Source organism: Papaver somniferum, chromosome 10 (assembly GCF_003573695.1).
Source record: "Papaver somniferum cultivar HN1 chromosome 10, ASM357369v1, whole genome shotgun sequence".
NCBI classification, from domain to species: domain Eukaryota; kingdom Viridiplantae; phylum Streptophyta; class Magnoliopsida; order Ranunculales; family Papaveraceae; genus Papaver; species Papaver somniferum.
In genome coordinates, this window is record NC_039367.1 from 69,231,855 (window position 1) to 69,248,017 (window position 16,163).

At 43.5% G+C, this 16,163-nt stretch overlaps 1 protein-coding gene across 1 annotated transcript; it reads right to left on the reverse strand.

Annotated features, from left to right (window-relative positions):
• Positions 1-693: 693 nt before the first annotated feature.
• Positions 694-3,947, reverse strand: LOC113318542. Its single transcript, XM_026566710.1, has 6 exons — positions 3,617-3,947; positions 3,309-3,529; positions 2,556-2,778; positions 2,098-2,183; positions 1,911-2,002; positions 694-1,737 (listed from the first exon to the last, which is right to left on the reverse strand). Exons 1-6 carry the CDS (start codon positions 3,704-3,706, stop codon positions 1,475-1,477), a joined length of 975 nt encoding a protein of 324 aa, XP_026422495.1. The 5' UTR covers positions 3,707-3,947; the 3' UTR covers positions 694-1,474.
• Positions 3,948-16,163: the final 12,216 nt, after the last annotated feature.

The following is a 16,163-nucleotide window of genomic DNA, read 5'->3' on the forward strand; positions in this document are numbered from 1 at the left end:
ATAATGCACTTGGTATAATATCTCATTCTTAGTGATTTTTTTAGCTAGATATAGCTCATTGCCGATGCAACATCATTGGAATAGTATAATCAATGTAATCATATCCTTAAAAGGAACAATTGACATGCATTTGTTTTATCCCTCCAAAGACATAAAAATGACTGGTAAAGGAAGTGCAATGCAAAAGTTGTTGATCATGAAGGAATAATATTCTTTCCTTCCACGAAAGTAATTTGGGGAGACATGACTAAGTCATTACTTATAATCTAAAGGAATTGTCTGGAACTCTTCTGAATGGAATCAGGGGGAGACGCCGATATCGAGGGGGATCCAATAAATATGATGTCGACATATTTTACTTCGAAAGGTTTCAATCGAGAATAGTTTCTCCCACTAGGTTTCTGTTACTTGACAAGGTTTTTAGGGAGACAACGATAACTAACACTAGGTATTGTTAAATGTTGAAAACCTGAAGATCGCATTGATATTGCTGAACAATACCAGAATCAAAAAAATAAAACACAATAGTTTGTCAATCGATACCACTTCTAGAAACAATATTATGACACAAGTGCAACAGTTGTCGTTTGGACTCTGAAATTTTATTTGATGCAAATCTTATAAAATAATGTCCATAGGAAATTGTAACTTATTTCTAATGGATAATAATTCTCCTTCTTCTAGCCTTTCATATTCAAGTTATATTACATCACCTTTATTTCTTTTATATAAATATAATAGATCACCCAACCTTATGGATACAAAGCACTCCTATAAGACTTATCCTTGGTGGAAGGAGTTGACCGGCCGTTAAGTAAACCAACTTCAACCAGCCAACTAATACCAATTCTTACATTAATTTTCGTGTCCTAGATATCTAGAAAACCATTAGCTGTGGAATTCAAGTTGGTCCCCAAATAATGTACTTCTGTTTTGAGCTATAAATAATGAAACAACTTGATTTTAAACGTTATGTAAAATATGTTCAGTTTTTGGATAAAATTACACCACCCATATACAATTATCGTCTTGAAAGCACACTGCATGAGCATTCCGTTTCATATCCCTCGTCCCCTAATCTCTCTCCCATCAAATTCTAGGTTCTCCATGGAGTCAGGGACCATGTTCTTCAGACAAGTCCGCTCCCTATCATATCCCTCAAAGGCTCAAATCAACTCAACTCAGCACCGGCCGGCTATGTTTAAGAACCCAACAACAAAAGCCTAACGTGACAAAGATACAATACTGCCAGCCACACACAAACCAACTTAATCCTCTCAAGACAAAAGGAGAAGAAGAGCAATACAAAAAAACTTGTTTGGTTCTTTCTACTTTTGTTTGTTAGTTATGTATGTATATGCGGTTTGGAAAAAAAGGAGAGAATTTCTGGAGAAAAAAGAAAGTCCTCTTTTCCTGTTGGGGTTACTTTTGTGGGAGGGAATCAGCAAATTCATTCACCATCTTGATCATCTAGCTAATGCCGAATCATTCCAGTGAAATAATTGAAGTCATGGTGTTGGACCCTAAGCTGCTTTAGCCACGAATCCGCTGCACTCATTAGCGACATAAACCTCTCTTGGTCCCGACCGTTCTCCCCCGAAAACCATAGATTCCCTTGTTGCATCTTGTAAGTGGCTAACCCAAATGGTGGGAGTTCCACACCTTTCACTTCCTTTTTCTTTCTTTCCATTATTCCACTCGTCTCCTCTTCTTCTTCTTCTTCTTCATGCCCCACATCTATATCCATACGAATCCATTTTTAATTCATATATGATTTGATGATCAGTCACTAACATTCTTAGTGCGTGTGTGTCAAGTGGAATATAGTGAAAGGAGATAATGAAAAAAAAGAAGAGAGTGCCATTACGCTAATGGGTGGAGACTTAAAATGGAAGAAGATTATGATGTACCTTGGAAAGATGAAGATAGGGTGTGATAAGTAAGGAAACAAGCTGACAAATCCTTCACTGTTCTTCCTGTTGGGATATGATATATTGGATACCTACATACCAATCCAACACATTACATATCCCCATTAAACCAAGACAAAAGTTGAAAAACTTTCTTCAGTTGTACTAATAATAATATGGATTTTACCAAGCAACGGCCATCCAGCTAGCTGGTGAAAGATCAACACTTTTTAAACTCATTAACCCGGGAAACCGCCTGGACAATCCGCTGATCTGAAATAAAAAAAACGGAGCAAGAAACTGAGTTGTTGATCAGATGTTAGAACTTCGAAGGATGCGTGTTCAAAATGTCGTAGAAGAGAACTGGAAGAAAAGAAGAAATACTCTATTAAGGTCAAAATTTTTCTATTTTTGCTAAATTCCAAGCAAGATTTTAGACGTTGCAAACTCGAAAGGATGTTAATGGATTCTAACTAATCCATATAATAGCCGTATCTAATACATTACGGAAAATGATATAAACCCACTAAATTTACTAATCCAAAAGAAAGTCGCGCCTAGTACTAGCATAAGGAACTGCACAAGTCAAGTTTAATGTCCTGGAAAATGTATCGAAAAAATTCATCTAACAACAACAGTAATTACCTTGTCCATAAGAGGAACTCTTCCGTAAGGAGGTGATCTCTCAAAGTACTGAAAATAAAGAGAACCCAATCTGTCATTTAGGTGGCATAAATTTTCTTGTTCGAATCCACAATCTTCTGAAGAATTACCATCCCATCTCCATAGTTTTTCACTCTCACTCTCATCACTAAAAGAATCGCTAAACGAATCCCTTGTCTCTGAATCACCAGACTCTGCCTCTTCCCTATAAAACACCACCACCACCAAACACAGGAACATCTTTACCATCAAGTTCTGTATTCTTTGTAGTTGTATGTATATGGCAATGAAACATAATAATTTCTATATAACTTCATATACATGAAATTAAAAAGACTACAATATTATGTTCTTTTCACCTTCTTTTTTGATACACTAGCTAATAAAAGTCGAAGACCATGCTAAAGGGCAATAGATAGATGCAACCATCACGAGAATATCGAAAACTTGCGGATCATGTAAACTAAATTTCGTGCTTGTAATTAATGGTGATGGGGCTGATAAAGAAGTACTGAGTGAAAGGGAATTCTTACTATTAGAACTTAGAAGCTATTTCATGCTCTGAAAATGGACACACTATTTGAAGTTCAAGATAACCAAAGATAGGTCAATTCTAAGATGAATCGTGAGAAAGGCTAAAAACCTGAATTGATCAAGTACTAGTATTTTACTACGATTTGAAAAACTGCACCAGATAATATGAAAGGGAGATGGGAATTCGATTGATAAACTTACCTGAAACTTGATAACATTGTATTAGTTGTGAAAATTTGAATTGCTGAGAGGTAAGGAACGTAGTATTGAACAACAGTTTCATCATTGTTTAGTACAATCGGAGTTCCAGCACCATAAGCACTCCATTCATCATAACAGCTCCAAAGATCTCCTAATGTGAAATACTCAATTCTTTCTCTCTCCCACGGATGCCAAAGTTGATTTAGATTCCTCATAGCAGTCTACGATTACAAAATTTCAATACAAGAATTTAAATTAAACCCCACAAATTTTCTCAAATAAAACATAAAAAATGAAACTATATATACCTTTGGAAGAAACTGTGATGGAATGACAGGAGTAGTACAATCAAGAAAACATTCAAGATTAGATTGTGTTGCTCCTTTTTCATAAACCATTTTTCTTCTTTTTCTTTTTTAATCTGTACTAGAAAAAGAGAGAAAAGAGGAGAATGGGGTGTTCCTCTGTTTCCCCCTGTTCGCCAACAAAAGAACAGAGAAAACAGAGGAGGAGGATGAGGAGGATGAAGAAGAAGAAGTGGGTCCGAGAGAAAAAGAGGTGAGGGTTGCTTTGTTTTCCCCCTCCCTTGTTTACCAACAAAACACAACACTGAAACAGAGAGGAATGAAAATGAAGAGAGAGTCAGAGAGAGAAATGGGGTTTTCTTTTGCTTTAAAAAGGAGAGGAGAAGAGAAGAAATCGGTCCACAAAAATTCTAAAATTAGACGTTTAAGACAGCTAATTTTAAGGAAAGAATCAACTCTCTAAAGTTTTATTCACCATTATCTCTCTCTTTTCTTTCATTTTCATCTTCTGGGTGGGTAAAAAAAAATATCAACAGAAACTGCAATGAAAAGTCCTCGTCAAATCCTTGATTACAAGTAAATAAATTTTTTAAATTTCTGTTGCTTTACTTCACTGTTCTTCAATCTAATATTCAGAAGAAAAAATAAAATCTTTAACCACGATTTAAGAAATCCCTTACTTAATAAAAAGTCATACAATTGGATTCGTTGTGTTTCCTCGAAATCAATTAGTACAAGTTGATTTTGTTTTTGGTTTTTCTATATTCTGAATGCGTACGACAATTAAACTTTTAAACAGAAATATAATCACTTTTTCTTTCTTCTAAGATTCTAACAGAGTCCAAATGCTTAATTTCATCCAATCTTTTCTCTGAAGATCGTCGGAAACAATTTTCTTTACCCACAATTTTCGGCTCAAAGATTAATCAGTTTCAGGAGCAGTACATTACATATTAGAATATAGATGATCATCCTCAACGGAAAAGGAGGATAAAGAAAGAAAAACAAAGACCCACACAAACGAATTCTTGTTAAAGATATCTTCTCTCTCTCTAGTCTCTATTTAGACTTGGACCAAAACTAGACTATGGCACTGGTCATAGCCCAATAGAAAGTCCATTCCTAAAACGCAAGTAAATTTTGATAAAGTCAATTCAATCTTCCGCGTCTTTTTAATGTTATTTTATTTATGTCAATTTGTAAGGTTGGTACTTTCTTCTCTTGCGGTTTACGGATATCCGAAATTGAAGAAATCAAATTTGAAGCTTGGGTATTGGCTAACCAAGTAGATTGATAAGTTGGTAATCTCTGTGGGCGCTTACACATATTGAAGGGTCGTTTCTTTTTCGGGGATAATATAACATAGAATTTATTATGGTAAAACCCGGTTTGGAGACGGAACGGAAGCAGGTACTGTATATACTAGGGACTAGGGAGTGCACTGTGCGTGTTCCTTTCCTTTTTCCCATTAGGCTATCTCTCTTTACGGATAAAAAAAAAAAGCGTGGGATGATGTTGGCCTTATCAATTATTCTCTAAAATATAACTGACTTTAAAGTCGAGGAATTCTACTTTTTTTTTCTTCTAAATTATATCAAAATTCTCTCTCCAACGTAATATTTAACCACTTGGTATAGCTTACATGGCGGCATTGTACAGATTGAGGTTTCCTCCTCCATAAAACTTAACCTTAGAACATACATTTGCGGTAGAGTTTTGTAATGACACCGGAAAATCATCAATTATTTTAAATGGTAATTAAGAAAACAAGGAAATTTGAGCTCCAACGTTGTTGATTATAAAAACCTCTTTCTTCTTTTGACTTATTCGATAGATGAACTAAAACCCGGAAAATATGGCACTCAGCTATAATTTGAGTAGCCTGCTTCTAAATGGCCATATACTCCCATTTTATGTTACTTGGAGGACCGTCCATGTAGTTAATTATCTTCTGATGGTTTCCTTGTTGGAGAATTGATTCAGCTAAGCTCCCAACCCCCAAAATATGTGCAATCAACTATAATTTGAGCAGCATACTTCATAATGGCCATAAACTCCCATTTTAAGTTACTTGGATCGAGGACCCTTCATGTAGTTAAGTATCTTCTCATAGTCTCTTCGAATGCATAACTAATTTAATTAATGTCTTTGCAATGTGTTCAAAAGTCCTGGAGCTTCGGTTTTTTCTGTCAATTTTGCATTAGTTGTGCGACGCCCCAAGTACTAAACTTGCTTAGCTTATAGAATTACAACCTAATTGAATCATTAAAACTAGATTACCGATTTTAAGAATCATAATGATATAAAGTGCCAATAACAAAACCCAACTCTCTGATATCATATAAATGAAAGTCTTTCAAATGTTAAGAATATTTCAAATTAGTCGGCGCCAACAGCCTGCGTCCCAAGCCAGTCATCAGTCCGCGGCCAAACCAACCCCATTCATCTTTCCAAAGCAGCGCCATCCACCCTTCCAGCGCCATTGACCTAGATAGCCCAAGCAACGCCATCTTCTCCGCACCACAGCCAGCCAAAGCAGCGTCATACACCTTTCTGCAGCCAGCCAACGCCCGTTCCGCGGACTAAGTCGCAGTTCCACATCTGCCGATCAGTAGCCAAAGTTGCAGCGCTGATGCTGACACCCTATGGCCAAGCCGGTTTTATGCAAAGCCGCCAGTGCAAGGGTCCCAGATTCTTCATGCCTCCTGACAAAGGTTAGTCGAATTTCCTTGGCAATCTCTTCACGTCTTGCCCTTTCGATTTTACTCTTGTCTGTCACCATCTTATGCTTACCCCGCAACAATGCCATTGCTACACGCTAAGTAGGGGACTTAATGTTGATGGTGGTTTTTAGCTTAGGGTTAAAATCATAAAACCTTGCATCTGATGTGACGTCACTCTGCAAGGAAACGGTACCGTGAGTGCTAACCTCTCCACCGACATATTTATTGAGCCATTCAATATATTTTACATGAAATTTATCCAGACTGGCGAATGTAGCAACCATCCCAGATGTTCTGTAAATTTTGGCGCCTCGCGTATATTCATTTAATATAAATTCCTCTGAATGCCTTCTATGTTATGTTCTCCAAATGAACTCTTAATGTTGATATGGCATGACGATCTGTGTTCACTCGCAGCAGAGTAGCACGAATCTCCAAGTATCAAGGATAAGGTCTTTGCATAAGGTATTCAAATCAGAAAAGCATACTGCTCTCTGGCAATGAACTTAAAAGAATTCTGTGTAACACATAGAATTCAATCAATTGTCCTGACTAACTTGCAGAAGTTAGGGTTTCGCGCCTCGCGCATTATACCCGACCTGACTAACTTGCAGAAGTTAGGGTTTCGCGCCGCGCGCAGCATACTATACCTTGCTTGTCAAAAATTAATTGTAAGGAAACTAGGTAATTAATTCGCCATGCATTAGCAGGTGCAAAACCTCGCCCAGAATCAGAAAAACAGGGATCCGCAACAGCAAATGGAGGTGTGGCCACGCTTTAGGCCAGCTGGCACCATTGGCCACGCCCCATCCTAAACCGACCCTATTTTCCTCGACCAATCTAGTCGCTTTAAACTCGCCACAGCGCACTGGAAGTGTGGCCACTCCCTAGCTTGCCGACCCCACTTCCCATCGACCAATCAGGTCACCCTAAATGGGCCACAACATTCCGAATGAGGCCGGCCCCCTGTTGCTTGCCGACCCCCTTTCCATCGACCAATCAGGTCGCTTTAAATCCGCCACAGCGCACTGGAAGTGTGGCCACGCCCTAGCTTGACGGCCCCACTTCCCATTTCCCAAATCGGGTTGCTCTAAAGCCGCCACACTCTTACCAGAAGTGTGGTCTCACCTCATGTTTGGTCGGCCCCCTTTTCGTGGCCAATCAAGTTGCTCTAAACTTGCCGTCGTACATTAAAGGCCAAACGCACCCTGCCGTCCCCACATGCTAATGAGTTTCCAAACCTGCCAAAACATGCCAGACGCGCATACTAGGTGTACATGCCAAACGCGTATACCAAAACATGCCAAACACACATGACAAACATGCATGCCAAACATGTCAAACGTGCCATTTACCGCGACAACATGCCAGCCCACTCTCCGTGCGTGACCAGCTTCACAACGGACTTCAATTTGGCTATCCTGAACCCTAGGCGCGGCCATGCTCTAGTGGCGTTAGATAAAACCCTAATTCCTAATCGTGGCACAAAACTATGCCACCTCGGGCCCGCAACATCCATCCTGAATTCTTCCTGAGTTTTACTGTCGGGCTGTTTTCACCTCCTAAACGAGATCAAACCCTAAATATTCCCCCAAGAGGGAGATAGGAAATTCTTTTCCGATCAGAATGAAGGTGCGGACCGTCAAAATCCGAGTTCGTATGAGAATTTTACAACGATTTTAGTAAGGGGCGCTAATTAGGGTTTCGACATGCCCAAACCCTAATTTAGACAAGGTTGTCGGGCGCCGACAGAAGGTAGCCATAATCAACGGCTACCCTTCCTCCTGAGATGCAATCTCATCCGTCCAAGTTGGCCACCAAACTGACAGACTTGTGGCAACTTTTAGCGACCAGCCGCCTAAATCCAGTGGCCATGGCCACGCCAGGCGCCACTTACAACACCACGACCACTGGCAGACCATCATGCCACGGCTACTAGCACGTCGCTATGCCACGGACACTGGCATGCCACCGTTCCACAGCTACTAGCACGTCGCTATGCCACGGCCACTGACATGCCACCATGCCACAACTACTAGCACGTCGTTATGCCACGACCACTGGCATGCCACCATGCCACAGCTACTAGAACGTCGCTATGCCACGGCCACTGGCATGCCACCATGCCACATCTACTAGCACGTCGCTATGCCACGTCCACTGGGATGCCACCATGCCACAACTACTAGCCAAAACGAGCCTAGCATCACATATGCTATTTACCTACGACAAGCCTCCCACACGTAGCAAAGTGCTACATGTTTTCCACGAAAACTCTCGAGACATCAAAACATGTCACAAATTGGGGGATACTCATCAGGGTATTGGTCTGGCGGTTTACAGCGTGCGGCGTGCACTACGCCCGTTACAAGAAAGTGTCATAAAGCGGGGAGGTTAGTAATGGCAAGAAGTAATGGTGAAAATGTATCCTTCGTTATGGAAACATCAATTTAGGGCGTTAACCGTTACTCCTTTCTTCCATTACTCAAACGTTTCCGCTTCTACGAGACCAGGGTACGTTTTATTGCGGCTTGAATAAATAGGTCTCACCTATTTCCACCAAACAACAAGTTTTGGTCAGGAGAACAATACAACATCCATAAATCATCTGATAGCTTTTCATTCAGCTAGCCAGTTCAACTTTCTGATGCAAGTCACAAAACACCCACACTTCCAGAATCAACTATACTGGTCTCAACACTTTCTTCGCTTCCCTCCCTAAGACCAGCCCTTCTCCTTCACTTTCTGACCGAAGCAAGCCTGGAACAACCATTTCTTGGTTTAGGCCAGGATTGTACAGATTGATCTCTCGAATAAAAAGTACTCCCGTGCAGTACATTGTTTAGGGTTTAGACTCATTTCTCACCTACACACACGAAATTACCGAAATCAGCAGAAATAGTTTTCACCTACAAACAATTGGCGACCATAGTGGGAGATTAATATCTCGGTTACAATATCAATTTCCAATTCCCGATTTCATTCTTCAACCCCGATCTCAAGATAGTAGAACTTAGGTCCGGATCAGCAACAAGCCCTGAGAACACCAGCGCCGAAATCATCCCCGATACTAACGTTCTTTCCAGTGGCATTAATACGCCACCTGCTAACACCTGCGGCGCGGAAAACATTCCTTCAGATGTTACACCACCAATCACCAGAGCCAGAGCCGTCGCCGCCACTCCCAACGTTTCTTCAAATGTGACAGCTCCAACCGTCACCAGAGCCGTTGCTACTCCACCATATTAGAACGAGAGACTAGAGGATCCAGAAGAAGCCGATCTCCTCTTACCACTGTTGATTTGATGGAAAGATAAAAGGTTCTCGCAAGGCTCAGACAGACATGGCTACAACTCAGAAAGAGATACCTATTTTCCTCAAGACACTAACGGAGCGGATACCACAAGAGTCACGTCAACCCCAGATGGAGCTGACAAGGAATACTTTTAACATCCGGCGCAGACACTTTAGCAAGACGTGCGTTTATAGATGAAGAGGCTCGCGTTGCTCTTGAACGACCAGTAGAAAGGAATCATCAATCCAATTTTATCACACGTGAAGATCAGGAACGACTTCTCCAAAATCGGGGCAAAGAAAATCAGCAACCCTCCTGAGTTCACAGAGACCTTCTTCCCTTTAGGAGCTGCATTATTTCTGGGGACTTCGCCCACAAAATCGCGCAGTCTATGATGAAACATTTATGTAAGATTCTGTATTTCTCCAAGGCGCAGTGTCAAGACATCCCTCAACCGCACTGCACGAGGAAAGCAGTTGTTTCCAGCCAGGGAAGTCGTTCCCAAACCCCAACCTCTCCTGGAAAGCACGATTGATAGATGGAACTGGGGACTCCTAACCACTGTTCACTTGAAGGATGTCGAGTTTGACAGCACGCTGATTGATGCGGCCTCCGACTTCAACATTGTAACCGTCAAGGCTCTGAGAGTTGCAAGAGAAAATCAAACAGAAGAAGTGTATTCTTTCCCATAAGGAGAAAAACACTACTTGCTGACCAGCACTATTTGTGACGTCTTCCCATATGCCATATCGTATCAAGCCGTTTTTCGAAGTCAAGGGTTAATAGTGCCCTCACTGGAGTTTCCTCCAGGAGTCGGTTCGACGTTTCTCTCCAGGATCCGCTTCAACGTTTTCTCCAGAAGTCGCTTCGCTTCAAATTTCTCCAGCAGCGGGTCCACTTCAACATTCTCTAGCGGAGGCCCCACTTCAACGTTCTCTCAAGAAGTCGCTCTGCTTCAACGTTCGCTCCAGCAGCTGCTCCGCTTCAGCATTCTCTCCATAAGCTGCTACAGGATCCGATGCCGAAGCTTCAGCGTTTTGTTCCATAAGCTTCAACGTCCTCTCCAAGAGCCGAAGCTGCTTCAACGCCTCCTTCCTTCCAAGGTTCGTGCCTGTAGCCACCACACTCCTCCATGTCAAGGATCGTTATCACAGCCAGCCAACGATCGCAGTTGTAGCCACTGTTTGATCCATATCGCCAAACCTCGTGGTCGTGGACAGTTTACTCGCTTACGCATCCAACCAATCCCTTTTCTTCCATGGACACCCATGCAATTCCAACCAACCTATTTTGGTTCCCACGATGATGTAGTCTCTTCTGATCACATCTGCTGCCAAGAACTGTTGTTGCTCGTTTGTCGATAATGGCCAGAGCTTTACCACAACAACAACCATTACAAAATTTCACGTGGAAGAAGTAATAGAGTCACCAGTACGGATGCAAGATGATGTCTTTATCATGGTCAACTCACCGATCATACAAGATATAAACGTGTAAACCACACTTGGGGACTGAGGCTCTACACGGGATCCCTTCAGTGTCAAAGCTCATAAAACACGGTCAACCAAAAAGTCATAGCCACGACAAGGTCATCCACCCTTCAAAGGTATAGCGTAAGAATATCATCACCTCTCTGTCTAGAAGGCGTATGCAACACTTTACGAGGCCGCGGCGGATCCCAAGCCTGCTCAGAGAAAATAACTTCAGAAACTAAAGAGAAGTGCGACTGGGGACTAGTCATCGCAGTCCATTCCGACAATCATCAAAGATTCATGAGATAACTCCAAAGACGTGACAGAAAAGTTTTCTTGAAGAAACAGAGGGAGCCACGCTTAACAACTTAACTCTCTCATTTCTACCTCTTCGTTATCCAGAATATCTCGTCCATGTGATATTCTAAACATCCAGCAGTGCATCCAGGAGAGTACAATAAGCTTGTATCAAATCCCATGGGCGCGACTTCCAGGCGGTGCGATTAAAGTGGGCTACACTTGGGGACTGAAACCTCCTTTACGTTTAGAAGTTTGAATGCAGTCACCACCTTACCAGTGAATGCAGTAGAAGCACATCTTCCACGAGAAAATAGGCTCAGGATAGTTACACATGGGGACTACCAGCATGGGATGCTTTCATTTCCCTCAACCAGGTTATTTATGATTTCAACATCATCACTGTCGAAGTTTTACGAGCCGCAGGAATTCCTCAACATGAAGCCGTACACGTGCATCAAACACTCCAAAAACAGGCCGCAAAGATACATTCACATATCCGGCCACGCCATTGGATCTAACAGAGGTATAACTAGAGACTTCTCACCGCATCCCATTCCATACAACAGTTCAATATTCAGAAGATGGTTCAAAGGATGTCACTTGGAATGAAGAACTTGAAGATTTGATAACGGCGCCATCTTCGCCCGCTCCGTGGTCAAGTAAGTAGCGTCATCATCACCGTTTGGTAGTCAAAGTTCCAGCATCATCATCATCGTTTGGTAGCCAAAGTTCCAGAGCCATATTTTCACTATTCCACGGACTGAAGCCAGTTTCCACCATTCCACAGACTGAAGCCAGTTTCCACCATTCCACGGACTGAAGCCAGTTTACACCAACACAAAAGAGCAAGCAAAAGAAGAAACACTGGGAAACATACTTAAATATGCCCGCCTGGTTTATTGCTACCACTCTGCCGCTGGCACCAAGACTTGGAAACAAAGCCAATAATACGAGACAAAGAGTATAGGTGACGCCTTTTTATAGGCATCACACCTTTTGGAGTTCGAATGGATGAAGGTTTCTTATTTTGGACTATACACGGAAAGAGGCAACCAGACCCGCGCTGGCAAAGCTCCATGGCGCCAACAGGTCGCGGCCAAGCTAGCGCCATCAGTACGCGGCCAAGCAGTGTCATCCACCTTTCCAGCGACATCTTCTCCGCTCCACAGCTAGCCAAAGAAGCGCCATCTTATTCGCTCCATGGCCGGCGCCAACAGTCTGCGTCCCAAGCCAGCGCCAACAGTCCGCGTCCCAGCCAACAGTCATCGCCCAAGCCAGCGCCAACAGTATGCGTCCCAAGCCAGCGCCAACAGTCCGCGTCCCAACAAACAATCAGCGCCCAAGCCGGCGCCAACAGTCTATGTCCCAAGCCAGACATCAGAGCCAAGCCGACGCCAACAGTCTGCGTCCCAAGCCAGCGCCAACAGTCTGCGTCCCAAGCCAGCGCCAACAGTCCGCGTCCCAGCCAACAGTCAGCGCCCAAGCCGACGCCAACAGTCTGTGTCCCAAGCCAGACATCAGTCCGCGGCCAAGACGGAGCCAACAGTCTGCGTCCCAAGCCAGTCATCAGTCCACGGCCAAACCAACGTCATTCATCTTTTCTAAGCAGCGCCATCCACCCTTCCAGCGCCATTGATCTAGCTAGCCCAAGCAGCGCCATATTCTCCGCTCCACAGCCAGCCAAAGCAGCGTCATCCACCTTTCCGCAGCCAGCCAATGTCCGTTCCGCGGACTAAGTCACAGTGCCACCTCTTCCGATCAGTAGCCAAAGTTACAGCACTGATGCTGACACCCTATATGCAAGCCGGTTTTATGCAAATCCACCAATGTAAGGGTCCCATATTCTTCATGCCTCCTGACAAAGGTTAGTCGAATTTCCTTGGCAATCTCTTCACGTCTTTCCCTTTCGATTTTACTCTTGTCTATCACCATCTCATGCTTACCTCGCAATAATGCCACTGTTACGCGCTAAGTAGGGGACTTAATGTTGATGGTGATTTTTAGCTTAGGGTTAAATCGTAAAACCTTGCATCTGATGTGACATCACTCCGTAAGGAAACAGTGTCGTGAGTGCTAACCTCTCCACCGACATATTTATTGAACCATTCAATATATTTACATGAAATTTATCCAGACTGGCGAATGTAGGAACCATCCCAGATGTTATGTAAATTTCGGCGCCTCGCATATATTCACTTCATATAAATTCCTCTGAATGCCTTCTATGCTATGTTCTCCGGCTGAACTCTTAATGTTGATATGGCATGACGATTTGTGTTCACTCGCAGCAGAGTAGCACGAATCTCCAAGTATCAAGGATAAGGTCTTTGCATAAGGTATTCAAATCAGAAAAGCATACTGTTATCTGGCAATGAACTTAAAAGAATTTTGTGTAACACATAGAATTCAATCAATGTCCTGACTAACTTGCAGAAGTTAGGGTTTCGCGTCTCGCGCATTATACCAGACCTGACTAACTTGCAGAAGTTAGGGTTTCGCGCCTCGCGCAGCATACTAGACCTTGCTTGTCAAAAATTAAGCCTAGGCAAACTAGGTAATTAATCCGCCATGGATTAACAGGTGCAAAACCTCGCCCATAATCAGAAAAACAGGGATCTGCAACAGCAAATAGAGGCGTGGCCACGCTTTAGGCCAGCTAGCGCCACTGGCCACGCCCCATCCTAAACCGACGCTATTTTCCTCGACCAATCAGGTCGTTTAAACTCGCCATAGCGCACTGGAAGTGTGACCACGCCCTAGCTTTCCGGCCCCATTTCCCATCCACCAATCAGGTCGTCCGAAATGCGCCACACGCATTCCGAATGAGGTCGGCCCCCTGTTGCTTTCCGGCCCTCTTTCCATCGACCAATCAGGTCGCTTTAAATCCGCCACAACGCACTGGAAGTGTGGCCACGCCCTATCTTGTCGGCCCCACTTCCCATCGACCAAATCAGGTTGCTCTAAGGCCGCCACACTCTTACCAGAAGTGTGATCGCGCAAAATGTTTGGCCGACCCCCTTTTCGTGGCCAATCAAGTTGCTCTAAACTTGCCACCGTACATTAATAGCCAAACGCACCCTGTTGTGCCCACATGCTAATGGCTTCCCAAACCTGCCAAAACATGCCATACGCGCATACCATGTGCACATGCCAAACGCGCATGCTAAAACATTCCAAACACGCATGACAAACATGCATGCCAAACATGCCAAACGCGCCACTTACCGTGACAACATGCCAAAACTTGACAGCCCACTCTCCGTGTGTGACCAGCTTCACAACAGACTTCAATTTGCCTAGTCTGAACCCTAGGTGCGGCCATGCTCTGGTGGCGGTAGATAAAACCCTAATTCCTAATCGTGGCACAAAACTATGCCACCTCGGGCCCGCAGTATCCCTCCTGAATTCTTCATGAGTTTTACTGTCAAGCTGTTTTCACCTCCTAAATGAGCTCAAACCCTAAATATTCCAGCGAAGGGAGGTAGTAAATTATTTTCCGATCAAAATGGAGGGAGGACCGTCAAAATCCGAATTCGTATGAGAATTCTACAACGATTTTAGTAAGGGGCGCTAATTAGGGTTTCAACATGCCCAAACCCTAATTTAGACAAGGATGTCGGGCGCTGACAGAAGGTAGCCATAATCAACGCTTACCCTTCCTCCTGAGATGCAATCTCAGCCGTCCAAGTTGACCACCAAACTGACAGACTTGTGGCAACTCTTAGCGACCAACCGCCTAAATCCAGTGGCCATGGCCACGCCAGGCGCCACTTACAACACCAGGGACAATGGCAGACCGTCATGCCACTAGCACGTCGCTATGCCATGGCCACTAGCATGCCACCATGCCACAGCTACTAGCACGCCGCTATGACACGGCCATTGGCATGCCACCATGCCACAACTACTAGCACGTCGCTATCCCACGGTCACTGGCATGCCACCATGCCACAGCTACTAGCACGTCGCTATTCCACGGACACTGGCATGCCACCATGCCACAGCTACTAGCACGTTGCTATGCCACGGCCACTGGCATGCCACCATGCCACAACTACTAGCACGTCGCTATGCCACGGCCACTGGCATGCCATCATGCCACAACTACTAGCACGTCTCTATGCCACGGCCACTGGCATGCCACCATGCCACAACTACTAGCACGTCGCTATCCCACAGCCACTGGCATGCCACCATGCCACAGCTACTATCCAAAATGATCCTTGCATCACATATGCTATTTACCTACGGCAAGCCTCTCAATTTTAACTTGCCACACGTAGCAAAGTGCTACATGTTTTCCACGAAAACTCTCGACACATCAAAACATGTCACAAACTAGGGGATACTCATCAGGGAATTGTTCTGGCGGTTTACAGCGTGCGGCGTCCAATACGCCCGTTACAAGAAAGTGTTATAAAGCGGGGCGGTTAGTGAAAAAGCGGGGGTCTAACAACACCACCCAATATTTCGCTTAACAATCTGTATGGACTAACTCCGAAATACTTTCTAGAGAATCAACTAGAAAGTCAGACTCAATCTAGGTAAAAGTATCTCAAGGAGTTAATATCTCTCTTGTTTTGATTTACTCAAGCTAATAGAAATCAGCGAGTCCTGATCAAACACAAGGAATAACTTGGACGGTACCAAAGACCAATGTCCAAGGATCAATCAATGACAATCAAACAACCAAAGGTTGGATTATACCAATTGATGATCTATACGCACAACCTGTATTATTTCAATTATAAAGATAAACA